This window comes from Rhinoraja longicauda, chromosome 2 (genome assembly GCF_053455715.1).
Source record: "Rhinoraja longicauda isolate Sanriku21f chromosome 2, sRhiLon1.1, whole genome shotgun sequence".
Taxonomy (NCBI): Eukaryota; Metazoa; Chordata; class Chondrichthyes; order Rajiformes; family Arhynchobatidae; genus Rhinoraja; species Rhinoraja longicauda.
In genome coordinates, this window is record NC_135954.1 from 116,331,957 (window position 1) to 116,351,933 (window position 19,977).

Consider the following 19,977-nt stretch of genomic DNA (forward strand, 5'->3'; position numbering starts at 1 on the left):
CAATAGAAACCCTACGAGGACGGGCCCAACGGGGAAAGAGGGGTACTGGGAAAAGGGGAGGTCCCCCTCCCCCCTTCCCTCCCCCTCCCACAACCTCCCCCTCTTCTCCCCTCCCCCCTCCCCCCCTTCCCTCCACACCTCCCTCCTCCCTCCCTCCCTGCCTCCCGGTTACAATGGAAACCCTACGAGGACGGGCCCAACGGGGAAAGAGGGGTACTGGGAAAAGGGGAGGTCCCCCTCTCTCCCCACCTACCCCCCTCCCTCCCCTCTCCCTACCCCCTCCCCCCCTCCCCTCCCCCTCCCCTCCTCCCTCCACTCCTCCCTCCCTCCCCCTTCCCTCCCTCCCCTCCTCCCGGTTACAATGGAAACCCTACGAGGACAGGCCCAACGGGGAAAGAGGGGTACTGGGAAAAGGGGAGGTCCCCCTCCCTCCCCCCTATCCCCCTCCCTCCCCCCCTTCCCCCCTCCACACCTCCCTCCCTCCCCCTTCCCTCCCCCCTCCCCCACTCCCCTCCTGGTTACAATGGAAACCCTACGAGGACGGGCCCAACGGGCACACTTGTGCTAGTATATTATAAAAATAAAATATTTAAGAATATTTGTTTATATTATGATGGTGGGTTTGTGTGTATTTTTTGTAAATAGTTAAGTATTATGGTACTACACTGTGGGGGCCCTCCCTCCCTCCCCCCCTCCCTCCCACAGTGCAGTGTTTCCTCTACTCCCACCGAGCAGGAAGTCTACCCTTTGGCCCAACATGTTCATGCTGACCAAGATGCCCCATCTCAGCTCATCCTATATGCCCACGTTCCATATCCCTGTTAAAACGTTATTACTTGTTACCTCCTCTGACAGTTTGTTACATACACCAGTTGCCCCTCCAGTTCCCTATTACATCTTTCCCCTCTCACCATAAAACTGGGCTGTCTATGTTCTTCAGTTCGGAAATATAGTTCCTGATTTCCCCAACCCTGGGTGACTGCAGTCTTTTACCCAATCTATTCCCTTCATTACTTCATAGACTTCTGTAAGATCACCTCTCATTCTCCTGCACTCTGAGCAGTAAAGTCCCAGCCTGCCCAACCTCTCCCTACAACAGGCTCTCGAGTCCTGGCCACATCATTGTCAACCTCTACCTACAACGGGCTCTCGAGTCCTGGCCACATCATTGTCAAATCTTTCTTGTGCTCCTTCTAGCTTAATGACGTCCTTCCGTTAGCAGGGTGACCAAAACTGAACATAATACTCCAAGTGCAGCAACTCCACTGTCTTGTGTTGAGGCAGAGATTCTCCCAGTATTGTGTGATTCATCGAGGCAGAGGAAGGGATCAGACCAAGTACTGGTCAGTGGGATTACAGTAGACTCTATTTAATGGTCAACAGATGCAAATAGTGGGCCGAAGGGCCTGCTTCCGTGCTGTTCTGAGCTTTGACCACTCCCCACTCCATGGGAGCCCATCCCATTCACAGGACAGTTTATTGACCATGGTCCAACCCTGCCTAGTGACCTGTGTGGCTGATGGAGAGAAGGCCGTGTGTCCACTGGCGGGCTCTCCACCCTGCATTATCCCTCCATCCATCCCTGACCAAATGTTTGCCCTGGAGCGTTAGTGGCTGAGAGGCTGATAGAAGCTTATAAAATTATGAGAGGCAGAGAGAGGGTAGAACGTATTCCTGTAGTGGAAATGTCAAAGACCAGAGGGGCACAACATTAAGGGGTGACAGGGGAGGCCTAAAAGAGACTGGTGGAGCTAATTGGTTCATATTTAGTCAGAGGGTGGTGGGTGCCTGGAACACATTGCCGGTGGTGGAGGCAGATACGATAGCTTTATGCATTCATCCTCTCTATTTTGCTTGTAAAATCAGTGGACAGAGATGCATGGATGTGCAGGGAATGGAGGAACGTGCAGGCAGAGGAGATTAGTTTAACTTGGCACAGACATCGTGACCTGCAGTATTGGTCCACATTATACTTGTGTATGAAGGACCTGGTTTACACTGAAGGTAGACACAAAATGTTGGAGTAACTAAGGCAGCATCTCTGGAGAGAAGGAACGGGTGGTGTTTCAGGTCAAGACCCTTCCTCAGACTGAGTGTCAGGGGACAGGGAAACTGGAGAAATGCAATGGGTACAAAGAGCATGGAGCCTTCCTCTGGCAGCCTACCACCCTCTGTGTGTAGAGGTTGCCCCTCTGGCAGCCTAACACCCTCTGTGTGAAGAGGTTGCCCCTCTGGCAGCCTAACACCCTCTGTGTGAAGAGGTTGCCCCTCTGGCAGCCTACCACCCTCTGTGTGAAGAGGTTTGCCCCTCTGGCAGCCTACCACCCTCTGTGTGAAGAGGTTGCCCCTCGGGTTCCTATTAAATCTTCCCCCTCTCACCTTAAAACCCGGCCATCTAAGTTGACAAATTCAGAAGTCCAGTTCCTGATCCCTGGGTGTAAGATGCGATGCATCTACTGTGTGTGACCCTCACGACTGTACACACCTCTTCAAGACCAGTGGATGGGGAAGCTTTTAGACAGACATGGATATGCAGGGGATGGAGGGATACAGATCACGTGCAGGCAGTAGAGACGAGTTTGGCATGGCATCCTGCATGGACAGGTGCTCCTACGTACCAGGGAGTGAGGACAGGGCGCAGGCTGGGGGTGCTGTGTGTACGGCCCTCACAGTCTCCACTCGCCAGACCCCCCACAACCCGTCCCACCTGCTCGGGCACGGTACTCACAGGCGGAGTTCGCAGAGATACCAGCGCACTGCCACCTCCTCAGAGTCCCTGCTGCTTGACAGAGCACCCTGCAACAGACACGGCCAGGCTCAGTCACGGCCCCCTGCCCCAGCCCCCCCTGCCCCCCCCGCCCTCCACCCCCAGCCCCACCGCCCTCCACCCCAGCCCCCCCTGCCCCACCGCCCTCTACCCCAGCCCCCCCTGCCCCCACCGCCCTCCACCCCAGCCCCCCCTGCCCCAGCCCCCCCTGCCCCCACCGCCCTCTACCCCAGCCCCCCCCTGCCCCACCGCCCTCTACCCCAGCCCCCCCTGCCCCAGCCCCCCCTGCCCCACCCCCGCCCTCTACCCCAGCCCCCCCTGCCCCACCGCCCTCTACCCCAGCCCCCCCGCCCTCCACCCCAGCCCCACCGCCCTCTACCCCAGCCCCCCCTGCCCCAGCCCCCCCCTGCCCCAGCCCCACCGCCCTCTACCCCAGCCCCCCCTGCCCCAGCCCCCCCTGCCCCACCGCCCTCTACCCCCAGCCCCCACCGCCCTCTACCCCGCCCCCCCTGCCCCAGCCCCCCCTGCCCCACCGCCCTCTACCCCAGCCCCCCCTGCCCCACCGCCCTCTACCCCAGCCCCCCCTGCCCCACCGCCCTCTACCCCAGCCCCACCGCCCTCTACCCCAGCCCCCCCTGCCCCCACCGCCCTCTACCCCAGCCCCACCGCCCTCTACCCCCGCCCCCCCTGCCCCAGCCCCCCCTGCCCCACCGCCCTCTACCCCACCCCCCCCTGCCCCACCGCCCTCTACCCCCAGCCCCCCCTGCCCCACCGCCCTCTACCCCAGCCCCCCCTGCCCCACCGCCCTCTACCCCAGCCCCCCCCTGCCCCACCGCCCTCTACCCCAGCCCCCCCTGCCCCCACCGCCCTCTACCCCACCGCCCTCTACCCAGCCCCACCGCCCTCTACCCCAGCCCCCCCTGCCCCAGCCCCCCCTGCCCCCACCGCCCTCTACCCCACCGCCCTCTACCCCACCGCCCTCTACCCCAGCCCCACCGCCCCTCTACCCCAGCCCCCCTGCCCCACCGCCCTCTACCCCACCGCCCTCTACCCCAGCCCCACCGCCCTCTACCCCAGCCCCCCTGCCCCAGCCCGCCCTGCCCCACCGCCCTCTACCCCACCGCCCTCTACCCCAGCCCCCCCTGCCCCACCGCCCTCTACCCCAGCCCCCCCTGCCCCCCACCGCCCTCTACCCCAGCCCCCCTGCCCCACCGCCCTCTACCCCAGCCCCCCCTGCCCCACCACCCTCTACCCCAGCCCCCCCTGCCCCAGCCCCCTCCCACTCTACCCCAGCCCCCTCCGCCCCTGCCCACTCCTCAGAGTCCTGCTGCTTGACAGAACACCCTGCAACACACACGGCCAGGCTCAGTCACGGCCCCCTGCCCCAGCCCCCTCCCCATGCCCCACACACCCCTCCCCAACCCCCCCTCTGCCCACACACCCCCTCCCCCACCTCTCCCCAACCCCCCTCCCCACACACACCCCTCCCCACACCCCCTCCTCTCCCCCCCTCTGCCCACACCCCCTCCCCCACACCCCCCTCTCCCCAACCCCCTCTCCACACCACCTCTCCCCACACCCCCCTCTCTGCCCACCCCCTCTCCCCACACCCCTCCCCCACACACACCCCTCCCCACACCCCCTCTCTGCCCACACCCCCTCCCCCACACACCCCCCTCTCCACACCACCTCTCCCCACACCCCTCCTCCCCCCCACGCCCCGCACCCCTCCCCCACGCCCCACACCCCCACTCCCCAAACCCCTCCTCTCCCCCCCCCCCCCATCCAAGTGCCGCTCCCGTCTGCCAGCCGGCTCACCTGACAGGTCCAGGACTTGCAGGCAGCAATCCCGCTTCTCCAAGGCCTCCAGGAGCAGCTGCAGCCCCGGCGAGCCCAAGCCCGGATTTTGGGAAAGGTCCAGGTAAGCCAGGGATGACAGGTAGGGGATGCAACTGGGGAGGGGGAGAGGAGGCAACACCATCAGGCCAAGCCCGGTCCCAGAAGGGGGAAGAGACCCCAGTGTATAGATACCCCAGACAGACAGTGAGAGAGAGTGTACGGATGTGTATAGTGTACGGATACCCCAAACAGAGACACACACAGTGAACAGATATCTGAGAGAGCAAGGGAGAGGGAGAGACTGAGAGACAGTCAGTGCACAGATATCCCAGACACACAGAGACAGGGACAGAGACAGTCGGGCACAGGGACAGGCACAGGCAGACACAGTCGGGCACAGGGACAGGCACGGTCGGGCACAGGGACAGGCACGGTCGGGCACAGGGACAGGCACAGGCAGACACAGTCGGGCACAGGCAGACACAGTCGGGCACAGGGACAGGCACAGGCAGACACAGTCGGGCACAGGCAGCCACAGTCGGGCACAGGCAGCCACAGTCGGGCACAGGCAGCCACAGTCGGACACAGGCAGACACAGGCAGCCACAGTCGGGCACAGGCAGCCACAGTCGGACACAGGCAGACACAGTCGGGCACAGGGACAGGCACGGTCGGACACAGGCAGACACAGTCGGGCACAGTCAGACACAGTCGGGCACAGACAGACACAGTCGGGCACAGACAGATACAGTCGGGGCACAGGCAGCCACAGTCGGGCACAGCCAGACACAGTCGGGCACAGACAGACACAGTCGGGCACAGACAGACACAGTCGGGCACAGGCAGCCACAGTCGGGCACAGACAGACACAGTCGGGCACAGACAGACACAGTCGGGCACAGACAGACACAGTCGGGCACAGACAGACACAGTCGGGCACAGACAGACACAGTCGGGCACAGACAGACACAGTCGGGCACAGACAGACACAGTCGGGCACAGACAGACACAGTCGGGCACAGGCAGCCACCGTCGGACACGGATAGACACATGGTCGGACACAGGCGGATGTGGACAGACAGTCGGCCATGGATAGACACACAGGTGGACAAGACACACAGTCGGACACAGCGGACATGGACTGACAGTCAGCCACAGTTGGACACGGGTAGGCACAGAGTTGGACACGGATAGACACACAGGCGGACACGGGTAGGCACAGAGTTGGACACGGATAGACACACAGGCGGACACGGATAGACACACAGGCGGACACGGATAGACACACAGGCGGACACGGATAGACACACAGGCGGACACGGATAGACACACAGGCGGACACGGATAGACACACAGTGGGACACGGATAGACACGCAGATGGACACGGATAGACACACAGTTGGACACGGATAGACACACAGGTGGACACGGATAGACACACAGTGGGACACGGATAGACACACAGGCGGACACGGATAGACACAGTCGTAAACGGATAGACACACAGGTGGACACGGATAGACACACAGTTGGACACAGAGAGACACAGTCGGACACGGATAGACAGTCGGACACGGATAGACAGTCGGACACAGGCGGACACGGATAGACAGTCGGACACAGGCGGACACGGATAGACACGCAGTTGGACACAGATAGACACACAGGCGGACACGGATAGACACACAGGTGGACACGGATAGACACACAGTTGGACACAGAGAGACACAGTCGGACACGGATAGACAGTCGGACACAGGCGGACACGGATAGACAGTCGGACACAGGCGGACACGGATAGACACGCAGTTGGACACAGATAGACACACAGGCGGACACGGATAGACACACAGGCGGACACGGATAGACACACAGTTGGACACGGATAGACACAGTTGGGCACGGATAGACACACAGTCGGAAACAGGCGGACACGGATAGACACACAGTTGGACAGGTATAGACACATAGGCGGACACGGATAGACACACAGTTGGACACGGTAGACACACAGTTGGACAGGTATAGACACACAGTCGGACACGGATAGACACACAGTTGGCACGGATAGACACACAGGCGGACAGGTATAGACACACAGTTGGACACGGATAGACACACAGTTGGACACGGTAGACACACAGTTGGACACGGATAGACACACAGGCGGACACGGATAGACACACAGTCGGACACAGGCGGACACGGATAGACACACAGTCGGACACGGATAGACACAGTTGGACACGGTAGACACACAGTTGGACACGGATAGACACACAGGCGGACACAGTCGGACACGGATAGACACACAGTTGGACAGGTATAGACACACAGGTGGACACGGATAGACACACAGTTGGACACGGTAGACACACAGTCGGACACGGATAGACACACAGTCGGACACGGATAGACACACAGTTGGACACGGTAGACACACAGTTGGACACGGATAGACACACAGTCGGACACAGTCGGACACAGTCGGACACGGATAGACACACAGTTGGACACGGTAGACACACAGGCGGACACGGATAGACACACAGTTGGACACAGATAGACACACAGGCGGACACGGATAGACACACAGGTGGACACGGATAGACACACAGTTGGACACGGTAGACACACAGTCGGACACGGATAGACACACAGTCGGACACGGATAGACACACAGTTGGACACGGTAGACACACAGTTGGACACGGATAGACACACAGTCGGACACAGTCGGACACAGTCGGACACGGATAGACACACAGTTGGACACGGTAGACACACAGTCGGACACGGATAGACACACAGTCGGACACGGATAGACACACAGTCGGACACGGATAGACACACAGTTGGACACGGTAGACACACAGTTGGACACGGATAGACACACAGTCGGACACAGTCGGACACAGTCGGACACGGATAGACACACAGTTGGACACGGTAGACACACAGGCGGACACGGATAGACACACAGTTGGCACGGATAGACACACAATCGGACACGGATAGACACACAGGCGGACACGGATAGACACACAATCGGACACGGATAGACACACAGTCGGACACGGATAGACACAGTCGGGCACAGGGAGCCACAGTCGGACACAGGCAGACACAGTCGGGCACAGGGACAGGCACGGTCGGGCACAGGCAGACACAGTCGGGCACCGGCAGACACAATCGGGCACAGGCAGACACAGTCGGGCACAGGGACAGGCACGGTCAGGCACAGAGGCAGACACAGTCGGGACAGAGGCAGTCACAGTCGGGCACAGACACAGTCGGGCACAGGCAGACACAGTCGGGCACAGGCAGACACAGTCGGGCACAGGCAGACACAGTCGGGCACAGGCAGACACAGTCGGGCACAGGGACAGGCACGGTCGGGCACAGGGACAGGCACAGGCAGACACAGTCGGGCACAGGGACAGGCACGGTCGGGCACAGGCAGCCACAGTCGGACACAGGGACAGGCACAGGCAGACACAGTCGGGCACAGGCAGACACAGTCGGGCACAGGGACAGGCACGGTCGGGCACAGAGGCAGACACAGTCGGGACAGAGGCAGCCACAGTCGGGCACAGACAGACACAGTCGGGCACAGGCAGCCACAGTCGGGCACAGGCAGCCACAGTCGGGCACAGACAGACACAGTGGGGCACAGACAGACACAGTCCGGCACAGACAGACACAGTCGGGCACAGGCAGCCACAGTCGGGCACAGACAGACACAGTCGGGCACAGACAGACACAGTCGGGCACAGGCAGCCACAGTCGGGCACAGGCAGCCACAGTCGGGCACAGACAGACACAGTGGGGCACAGACAGACACAGTCGGGCACAGACAGATACAGTCGGGCACAGGCAGCCACAGTCGGGCACAGACAGACACAGTCGGGCACAGACAGACACAGTCGGGCACAGACAGACACAGTCGGGCACAGACAGACACAGTCGGGCACAGGCAGCCACCGTCGGACACGGATAGACACATGGTCGGACACAGGCGGATGTGGACAGACAGTCGGCCATGGATAGACACACAGGTGGACAAGACACACAGTCGGACACAGCGGACATGGACTGACAGTCAGCCACAGTTGGACACGGGTAGGCACAGAGTTGGACACGGATAGACACACAGGCGGACACGGATAGACCACACAGGCGGACACGGATAGACACACAGTTGGACACGGATAGACACAGTTGGGCACGGATAGACACACAGTCGGACACGGGTAGGAACACAGTCGGACACGGATAGACACGCAGATGGACACGGATAGACACACAGGTGGACACGGATAGACACACAGTTGGACACGGATAGACACACAGGCGGACACGGATAGACACACAGGCGGACACGGATAGACACACAGTTGGACACGGATAGACACAGTTGGGCACGGATAGACACACAGTCGGACACGGGTAGGAACACAGTCGGACACGGATAGACACGCAGATGGACACGGATAGACACGCAGATGGACACGGATAGACACACAGGTGGACACGGATAGACACACAGTTGGACACGGATAGACACACAGGTGGACACGGATAGACACACAGTCGGACACAGAGAGACACAGTCGGACACGGATAGACAGTCGGACACAGGCGGACACGGATAGACACGCAGTTGGACACAGATAGACACACAGGTGGACACGGATAGACACACAGTTGGACACGGATAGACACACAGTCGGACACGGGTAGGAACACAGTCGGACACGGATAGACACGCAGATGGACACGGATAAACAATCAGGCGGACACGGATAGACACACAGGCCGACACGGATAGACACACAGTCGGAAACAGGCGGACAACGGATAGACACACAGGTGGACACGGATAGACACACAGTTGGACACGGTAGACACACAGTTGGACACGGATAGACACACAGTCGGACACAGTCGGACACAGTCGGACACGGATAGACACACAGTCGGACACGGATAGACACACAGTTGGACACGGTAGACACACAGTTGGACACGGATAGACACACAGTCGGACACAGTCGGACACAGTCGGACACGGATAGACACACAGTTGGACACGGTAGACACACAGTCGGACACGGATAGACCACACAGTCGGACACGGATAGACACACAGTCGGACACGGATAGACACACAGTTGGACACGGTAGACACACAGTTGGACACGGATAGACACACAGTCGGACACAGTCGGACACAGTCGGACACGGATAGACACACAGTTGGACACGGTAGACACACAGGCGGACACGGATAGACACACAGTTGGCACGGATAGACACACAATCGGACACGGATAGACACACAGGCGGACACGGATAGACACACAATCGGACACGGATAGACACACAGTCGGACACGGATAGACACAGTCGGGCACAGGGAGCCACAGTCGGACACAGGCAGACACAGTCGGGCACAGGGACAGGCACGGTCGGGCACAGGCAGACACAGTCGGGCACCGGCAGACACAATCGGGCACAGGCAGACACAGTCGGGCACAGGGACAGGCACGGTCAGGCACAGAGGCAGACACAGTCGGGACAGAGGCAGTCACAGTCGGGCACAGACACAGTCGGGCACAGGCAGACACAGTCGGGCACAGGCAGACACAGTCGGGCACAGGCAGACACAGTCGGGCACAGGCAGACACAGTCGGGCACAGGGACAGGCACGGTCGGGCACAGGGACAGGCACAGGCAGACACAGTCGGGCACAGGGACAGGCACGGTCGGGCACAGGCAGCCACAGTCGGACACAGGGACAGGCACAGGCAGACACAGTCGGGCACAGGCAGACACAGTCGGGCACAGGGACAGGCACGGTCGGGCACAGAGGCAGACACAGTCGGGACAGAGGCAGCCACAGTCGGGCACAGACAGACACAGTCGGGCACAGGCAGCCACAGTCGGGCACAGGCAGCCACAGTCGGGCACAGACAGACACAGTGGGGCACAGACAGACACAGTCCGGCACAGACAGACACAGTCGGGCACAGGCAGCCACAGTCGGGCACAGACAGACACAGTCGGGCACAGACAGACACAGTCGGGCACAGGCAGCCACAGTCGGGCACAGGCAGCCACAGTCGGGCACAGACAGACACAGTGGGGCACAGACAGACACAGTCGGGCACAGACAGATACAGTCGGGCACAGGCAGCCACAGTCGGGCACAGACAGACACAGTCGGGCACAGACAGACACAGTCGGGCACAGACAGACACAGTCGGGCACAGACAGACACAGTCGGGCACAGGCAGCCACCGTCGGACACGGATAGACACATGGTCGGACACAGGCGGATGTGGACAGACAGTCGGCCATGGATAGACACACAGGTGGACAAGACACACAGTCGGACACAGCGGACATGGACTGACAGTCAGCCACAGTTGGACACGGGTAGGCACAGAGTTGGACACGGATAGACACACAGGCGGACACGGATAGACACACAGGCGGACACGGATAGACACACAGTTGGACACGGATAGACACAGTTGGGCACGGATAGACACACAGTCGGACACGGGTAGGAACACAGTCGGACACGGATAGACACGCAGATGGACACGGATAGACACACAGGTGGACACGGATAGACACACAGTTGGACACGGATAGACACACAGGCGGACACGGATAGACACACAGGCGGACACGGATAGACACACAGTTGGACACGGATAGACACAGTTGGGCACGGATAGACACACAGTCGGACACGGGTAGGAACACAGTCGGACACGGATAGACACGCAGATGGACACGGATAGACACGCAGATGGACACGGATAGACACACAGGTGGACACGGATAGACACACAGTTGGACACGGATAGACACACAGGTGGACACGGATAGACACACAGTCGGACACAGAGAGACACAGTCGGACACGGATAGACAGTCGGACACAGGCGGACACGGATAGACACGCAGTTGGACACAGATAGACACACAGGTGGACACGGATAGACACACAGTTGGACACGGATAGACACACAGTCGGACACGGGTAGGAACACAGTCGGACACGGATAGACACGCAGATGGACACGGATAAACAATCAGGCGGACACGGATAGACACACAGGCCGACACGGATAGACACACAGTCGGAAACAGGCGGACACGGATAGACACACAGGTGGACACGGATAGACACACAGTTGGACACGGTAGACACACAGTTGGACACGGATAGACACACAGTCGGACACAGTCGGACACAGTCGGACACGGATAGACACACAGTCGGACACGGATAGACACACAGTTGGACACGGTAGACACACAGTTGGACACGGATAGACACACAGTCGGACACAGTCGGACACAGTCGGACACGGATAGACACACAGTTGGACACGGTAGACACACAGTCGGACACGGATAGACACACAGTCGGACACGGATAGACACACAGTCGGACACGGATAGACACACAGTTGGACACGGTAGACACACAGTTGGACACGGATAGACACACAGTCGGACACAGTCGGACACAGTCGGACACGGATAGACACACAGTTGGACACGGTAGACACACAGGCGGACACGGATAGACACACAGTTGGCACGGATAGACACACAATCGGACACGGATAGACACACAGGCGGACACGGATAGACACACAATCGGACACGGATAGACACACAGTCGGACACGGATAGACACAGTCGGGCACAGGGAGCCACAGTCGGACACAGGCAGACACAGTCGGGCACAGGGACAGGCACGGTCGGGCACAGGCAGACACAGTCGGCACCGGCAGACACAATCGGGCACAGGCAGACACAGTCGGGCACAGGGACAGGCACGGTCAGGCACAGAGGCAGACACAGTCGGGACAGAGGCAGTCACAGTCGGGCACAGACACAGTCGGGCACAGGCAGACACAGTCGGGCACAGGCAGACACAGTCGGGCACAGGCAGACACAGTCGGGCACAGGCAGACACAGTCGGGCACAGGGACAGGCACGGTCGGGCACAGGGACAGGCACAGGCAGACACAGTCGGGCACAGGGACAGGCACGGTCGGGCACAGGCAGCCACAGTCGGACACAGGGACAGGCACAGGCAGACACAGTCGGGCACAGGCAGACACAGTCGGGCACAGGGACAGGCACGGTCGGGCACAGAGGCAGACACAGTCGGGACAGAGGCAGCCACAGTCGGGCACAGACAGACACAGTCGGGCACAGGCAGCCACAGTCGGGCACAGGCAGCCACAGTCGGGCACAGACAGACACAGTGGGGCACAGACAGACACAGTCCGGCACAGACAGACACAGTCGGGCACAGGCAGCCACAGTCGGGCACAGACAGACACAGTCGGGCACAGACAGACACAGTCGGGCACAGGCAGCCACAGTCGGGCACAGGCAGCCACAGTCGGGCACAGACAGACACAGTGGGGCACAGACAGACACAGTCGGGCACAGACAGATACAGTCGGGCACAGGCAGCCACAGTCGGGCACAGACAGACACAGTCGGGCACAGACAGACACAGTCGGGCACAGACAGACACAGTCGGGCACAGACAGACACAGTCGGGCACAGGCAGCCACCGTCGGACACGGATAGACACATGGTCGGACACAGGCGGATGTGGACAGACAGTCGGCCATGGATAGACACACAGGTGGACAAGACACACAGTCGGACACAGCGGACATGGACTGACAGTCAGCCACAGTTGGACACGGGTAGGCACAGAGTTGGACACGGATAGACACACAGGCGGACACGGATAGACACACAGGCGGACACGGATAGACACACAGTTGGACACGGATAGACACAGTTGGGCACGGATAGACACACAGTCGGACACGGGTAGGAACACAGTCGGACACGGATAGACACGCAGATGGACACGGATAGACACACAGGTGGACACGGATAGACACACAGTTGGACACGGATAGACACACAGGCGGACACGGATAGACACACAGGCGGACACGGATAGACACACAGTTGGACACGGATAGACCACAGTTGGGCACGGATAGACACACAGTCGGACACGGGTAGGAACACAGTCGGACACGGATAGACACGCAGATGGACACGGATAGACACGCAGATGGACACGGATAGACACACAGGTGGACACGGATAGACACACAGTTGGACACGGATAGACACACAGGTGGACACGGATAGACACACAGTCGGACACAGAGAGACACAGTCGGACACGGATAGACAGTCGGACACAGGCGGACACGGATAGACACGCAGTTGGACACAGATAGACACACAGGTGGACACGGATAGACACACAGTTGGACACGGATAGACACACAGTCGGACACGGGTAGGAACACAGTCGGACACGGATAGACACGCAGATGGACACGGATAAACAATCAGGCGGACACGGATAGACACACAGGCCGACACGGATAGACACACAGTCGGAAACAGGCGGACACGGATAGACACACAGGTGGACACGGATAGACACACAGGCGGACACGGATAGACACACAGATGGACACGGATAGACACACAGTTGGACACGGATAGACACACAGGCGGACACGGATAGACACACAGGCGGACACGGATAGACACACAGTCGGACAGATATAGACACACAGTTGGACAGGTATAGACACACAGTCGGACACGGATAGACACACAGTTGGACACGGATAGACACACAGGCGGACACGGATAGACACACAGGCGGACACGGATAGACACACAGTCGGACAGGTATAGACACACAGTTGGACAGGTATAGACACACAGTTGGACAGGTATAGACACATAGGCGGACACGGTAGACACACAGGCGGACACGGATAGACACACAGGCGGACACGGATAGACACACAGTTGGACACGGATAGACACACAGTTGGACACGGTAGACACACAGGCGGACACGGATACACACAGGTGGCACGGATAGACACACAATCGGACACGGATAGACACGCAGTTGGACACGGATAGACACACAGTCGGATACAGGTGGACACACGGGAGTGTTACCTGGCCAGTTGCTGGGCACTGCTGTCATTGAGGTGGTTGTCGGCCAGACTGAGATGAGTCAATGTATTGTTGCCCTATGGGGAGGGAGCAGATGAGGCTGAGGTGGAGCCGGGGAAAGACAGGGAGACATGGAGGGGGTGATGGGGGTTGCAGCGAGGGTGGCTACGGGGTGGGTGGGTATGGGCTAGGGTGGCTACAGGGTGGCGGGGGTAGGGTGGGTACGGGGTGACAGGGGGAGTGGGGGAGCGTGGGTACGGGGTGGGGGGGAGGGTGGGTACGGGGTGGGGACGAGAGGGGGAGGGTGGGTACGGGGTGGGGGGGAGAGGGGGAGGGTGCGTACAGGGTGGGGGGAGAGGGGGAGGGTGGGTACGGGGGGGTGGGGGGGAGGGTGGGTACGGGGTGGGGACGAGAGGGGGAGGGTGGGTACGGGGTGGGGGGGAGAGGGGGAGGGTGCGTACAGGGTGGGGGGAGAGGGGGAGGGTGGGTACGGGGTGGGGGGAGTAGGGGAGGGTGGGTACGGGGTGGGGGGGAGTGGGGGAGGGTGGGTGCGGGGTGGGTGCGGGGTGGGGGGAGACGGGGAGGGTGGGTACGGGGTGGGGGGAGTGGGGGAGGGTGGGTGCGGGGTGGGGGAGACGGGGAGGGTGGGTACGGGGTGGGGGGAATGTGGGTATGGGGTTGGGGGGGAGGGGGAGGGTGGGTACGGGGTGGGGGGGAGGGTGGGTATGGGGTGGGGTGCCGCACTCACCTGGCCCAGGTACCTGAAGTGGTTGGGTGAGGGGGGGGTTTGAGGGTGAGGGGAGGTGTGGGGGTTGTGGGGGTGATGGGTGGTGGTGAGTGTGGGTGTGATGGGTGGGGGGAGGGGTGCCGCACTCACCTGGCCCAGGTACGTGAGGGGAGGGTGAGGGTGTGATGGGTGGGGGGGATGATGGGTGGGGGGGCGTGATGGGTGGGGGAGTTGTGATGGATGGGGGGGTGTGATTGGGGGGGGGGGTGAGGGTGAGGGGGGTGTGGGGGAGGGTGAGGGTGGGTGTGGTGATGGTTCGGGGGGTGTGATGGGGGAGGGTGATGGGTGGGGTGGGGGTGTTGGGGGGGTGAGGGTGAGGGGGGTGTGTGGGGGGATTTGATGGGGGTGAGGGTGGGAGGAGGGGTGCCGCACTCACTTGGCCCAGGTACGTGAGCAGTGGTTGGGTGAGGGAGGGGGTGATGGTGAGAGGGGGTGATGGTGAGGGTGGGGGGTGATGGGTGGGGGGGTGAGGATCGGGGGGTGATGGGTGGGGGGGTGAGGGTCGGGGGGTGATGGGTGCGGGGTTGGGGTGTGATGTGTGGGGGGGTGAGGGTGGGGTGTGATTGGTGGGTGGGTGAGGGTGGGGTGTGATTGGTGGGTGGGTGAGGGTGGGGGGTGATGGGTGACGGGGTGAGGGTGGGAGGGGTGGGGTGTGATGGGTGGGGGGGGTGAGGGTCGGGGGGTGATGGGTGCGGGGTTGGGGTGTGATGTGTGGGGGGGTGATGGGTGGGGTGGGGGTGTTGGGGAGTGAGGGTGAGGGGGGTGTGTGGGGGGATTTGATGGGGGTGAGGGTGGGGGGAGGGGTGCCGCACTCACCTGGCCCAGGTACGTGAGCAGTGGTTGGGTGAGGTTGCCATCCCGGGGCAAGGTTGTGATGCCGTCGAGGTGCAGGTGGGTGAGGTTGAAGTGTCGCAGGGTGCGGGCCAGGGGGTGCAGACCCAGGCACCCCAGGGGGTTCCCCGACACCTCCAGCGTCTTCACAGGGCAGCCTGGGGGAGCAAGATATAACAGTGAGGGAGGGAGGCACTGAGTGGGGCACTGAGGGAGGGGGGAGGAAGAGAGAGGGAGGAGGGGAGGGTGAGAGGGGTTACTGAGGGAGGGAGTGGGGTACTGAGGGAGTGGGGTACTGAGGGAGTGGGGTACTGAGGGAGTGGGGTACTGAGGGAGTGGGGTACTGAGGGAGTGGGGTACTGAGGGGGTACTGAGGGAGTGGGGTACTGAGGGAGGGAGGGGGGTACTGAGGGAGGGGGGTACTGAGGGAGGGAGGGAGGGAGGGGGGTACTGAGGGAGGGGGGTACTGAGGGAGGGAGGGAGGGAGGGGGGTACTGAGGGAGGGGGGTACTGAGGGAGGGAGGGAGGGAGGGAGGGGGGTACTGAGGGAGGGGGTACTGAGGGAGGGAGGGAGTGGGGTACTGAGGGAGGGAGTTGGGTACAGGGAGCGAGTGGGGTACTGAGGGAGGGAGTGGGGTACTGAGGGAGGGAGGGAGTGGGGTACTGAGGGGGGAGTGGGGTACTGAGGGAGGAGGGAGGGAGTGGGGTACTGAGGGGGGGAGGGAGTGGGGTACTGAGGGAGGGAGGGAGTGGGGTACTGAGGGAGGGAGTGGGGTACTGAGGGGGGGAGGGAGTGGGGTACTGAGGGAGGGAGTGGGGTACTGAGGGAGGGAGTGGGGTACTGAGGGAGGGAGGGAGTGGGGTACTGAGGGAGGGAGTGGGGTACTGAGGGAGGGAGGGAGTGGGGTACTGAGGGAGGGAGTGGGGTACTGAGGGGGGGAGGGAGTGGGGTACTGAGGGAGGGAGGGAGTGGGGTGCTGAGGGAGGGAGTGGGGTACTGAGGGAGGGAGGGAGTGGGGTACTGAGGGGGGGAGTGGGGTACTGAGGGGGGGAGGGAGTGGGGTACTGAGGGGGGGAGGGAGTGGGGTACTGAGGGGGGGAGGGAGTGGGGTACTGAGGGGGGGAGGGAGGAGTGGGATACTGAGGGGGGAGGGAGTGGGGTACTGAGGGGGGGAGGGAGTGGGGTACTGAGGGAGGGAGGGAGTGGGGTGCTGAGGGAGGGAGTGGGGTGCTGAGGGAGGGAGGGAGTGGGGTACTGAGGGGGGGAGGGAGTGGGGTGCTGAAGGGGGAGGGAGTGGGGTACTGAGGGGAGGAGGGAGGAGTGGGGTACTGAGGGAGGGAAGGAGTGGGGTACTGAGGGAGGGAGGGAGTGGGGTACTGAGGGAGGGAGTGGGGTACTGAGGGGGGGGGGGGGAGTGGGGTACTGAGGGGGGGAGTGGGGTACTGAGGGGGGAGGGAGTGGGGTACTGAGGGAGGGAGGGAGGAGTGGGGTACTGAGGGGGGAGGGAGTGGGGTACTGAGGGAGGGAGGGAGGAGTGGGGTACTGAGGGGGGAGGGAGTGGGGTACTGAGGGAGGGAGTGGGGTACTGAGGGAGGGAGGGAGTGGGGTACTGAGGGGGGGAGTGGGGTACTGAGGGAGGGAGGGAGTGGGGTACTGAGGGGGGGAGTGGGGTACTGAAGGAGGGAGGGAGTGGGGTACTGAGGGGGGGAGGGTACCTCGGAGAGCACCGTTGAGCGCTGGGTGCTGCAGTACGGCAGCGGTGAGTCGGCAGCCCCGTAGGCGGAGTGTGGACAGCAGGGGGCAGCACTCCAGCAGCAGCGCCAGGCCCTGCCCACTGCCCGCGCCCAGCGGGTTCAGGCTCAGGTTCAGCTCCCGCAGGCTCTGCAACACAGACGTACCCCTCACCAAACAGCAGTGGGCACTAGGACCCCGCCGCCCCCCTCACCAACCAGCAGTGGGCACTAGGACCCCGCCGCCCCCTCAAACAACCAGCAGTGGGCACTAGGACCCCGCCGCCCCCTCACCAACCAGCAGTGGGCACTAGGACCCCGCCGCCCCCTCACCAACCAGCGGTGGGCACTAGGACCCCGCCGCCCCCCTCACCAAACAGCAGTGGGCACTAGGACCCCGCCGCCCTCTCACCATCCAGCGGTGGGCACTAGGACCCCGCCGCCCCCTCACCAAACAGCAGTGGGCACTAGGACCCCGCCGCCCCCTCACCAAACAGCAGTGGGCACTAGGACCCCGCCGCCCTCTCACCATCCAGCGGTGGGCACTAGGACCCCGCCGCCCCCCTCACCAAACAGCAGTGGGCACTAGGACCCCGCCGCCCCCTCACATACATGCCCATCCGCTGACCCCCCTCACCTTACCCGGGTCCCCCCTCCCCTCCCTCGGATCCCCCCACCCCTTCTCCCCTCGCCCGGGCCCCCCCTCCCCTCCACTGGGCTCCCCCTCCCCGGGTCGCCCCTCCCCTCCCCCGGGTACCCCCTCCCTTCCCCTCCCCGGGTCCCCCTCCCCTCCCCCTCGGGTCCTCTCCCTCGGGTGCTTTGCCCCCACTCCACTCCTCTCCCCCTCTCCACTTCCCTCTCCTCTCCCCCCATCCCACTTCCCATCTCCCCCCTCCCCTCTCCATCTGGTACTCTCCCCCAACTCCTCTCCCACTCCTGCTCCTACCCCTCTCCCCCCTCCTTTCTCTTCTCCCCCCACTCCTCTCCCACTTCCCTCTCCCTAGGGTACTCCCCACCCTCCTACTCCCTCCCCTCTCCCCTCCTGCTCCCCCCCCTCTCCTCCTGCTCCCTCCCCTCTCCCCCTCCTGCTCCCTCTCCGCTGCCCCTCCTGCTCCCCCCTCTTCCCCTCCTCTGCCCCTCCTGCTCCCTCCCCTCTCCCCCTCCTCCTCTCCCCTCCTGCTCCACCCCCTCTCCCCCTCCTGTTCCCACCCCTCTACCCCCTCCTCTCCCCCTCCTGCTCCCACCCCTCTCCCCCTCCTGCTCCCCCCCCTCTTCTCTCCCCCTCCTTGTCCTCTCCCACTCCCCCCCTCTCCCCGGTTGCGTCCCCCCAGGGCGGTGGTTTCCATGGGGAGGGGGTGGCACTCACTGGGAATGGTGTTCGGGTGGAGCGGTGCGCTCCCTGGCTCAGCTCCCTCAGGCCGGGGCCGTTGATGAGATTGTCGGAGAGGTCGAGCAGGGTGAGTTTGGGCAAGGTGTGCAGAGTGGCGAGGAGTTCCCCCATGGCGGGCAGTGCCAGCTGTGTGGCTGCCAGGCGTAGCTCCTGCGTGGCGATGTGTAGGCGGAGGGAGCGTAGGAGAGGGCCCAGTCGTGCCGTGCCCAACTGCAGCCCAGTCAGGTCCATCGATGAAGCACCCTCCTGTAGCTGCAGGATCTTTAACATCGCCGCATCCTCCTCTGTGGGCACAGGTCAAGCCAGTAGCACAGGTCAACGCCAGTGGCACAGGTCAACGCCAGAGGGGCCGGTCAACGGCAGTCGCGCGGGTCAATGCCACTGGCACGGGTCAACCCCAGTGACACGGGTCAATGCCAGTGACACGGGTCAACCCAGGTCAACAGTGGCACAGGTCAACGCCAGTGGCACAGGTCAACGGCAGTGGCACAGGTCAACGCCAGTGGGGCCGGTCAACGCCAGTGACACGGGTCAACCCAGGTCAACAGTGGCATGGGTCAACGCCAGTGGCACAGG

At 62.2% G+C, this 19,977-nt stretch overlaps 1 protein-coding gene across 1 annotated transcript; it reads right to left on the reverse strand.

Moving 5' to 3' along the window:
- Positions 1-521: 521 nt before the first annotated feature.
- LOC144610962 (tonsoku-like protein) lies at positions 522-19,680 on the reverse strand. The gene is made up of 6 exons (XM_078430004.1): positions 19,378-19,680; positions 17,997-18,162; positions 16,266-16,438; positions 14,666-14,739; positions 4,586-4,719; positions 522-2,796 (listed from the first exon to the last, which is right to left on the reverse strand). Exons 1-6 carry the CDS (start codon positions 19,669-19,671, stop codon positions 2,768-2,770), a joined length of 870 nt encoding a protein of 289 aa, XP_078286130.1. The 5' UTR covers positions 19,672-19,680; the 3' UTR covers positions 522-2,767.
- Between the last annotated feature and the right edge of the window lie 297 nt (positions 19,681-19,977).

Coding starts and splice junctions, on each gene's coding strand:
- LOC144610962 (XM_078430004.1), bottom strand. CDS start 19,671: ATGTTAAAGATCCTGCAGCTACAGGAGGGTGCTTCATCGATGGACCTG. Junction 16,439..17,996: donor GCTCAACGGTGCTCTCCGAG/GTACCCTCCCCC, acceptor TTGCTCCCCCAG/GCTGCCCTGTGAAGACGCTG. Junction 4,720..14,665: donor AGTGCCCAGCAACTGGCCAG/GTAACACTCCCG, acceptor CCCCCTCCCCAG/TTGCATCCCCTACCTGTCAT.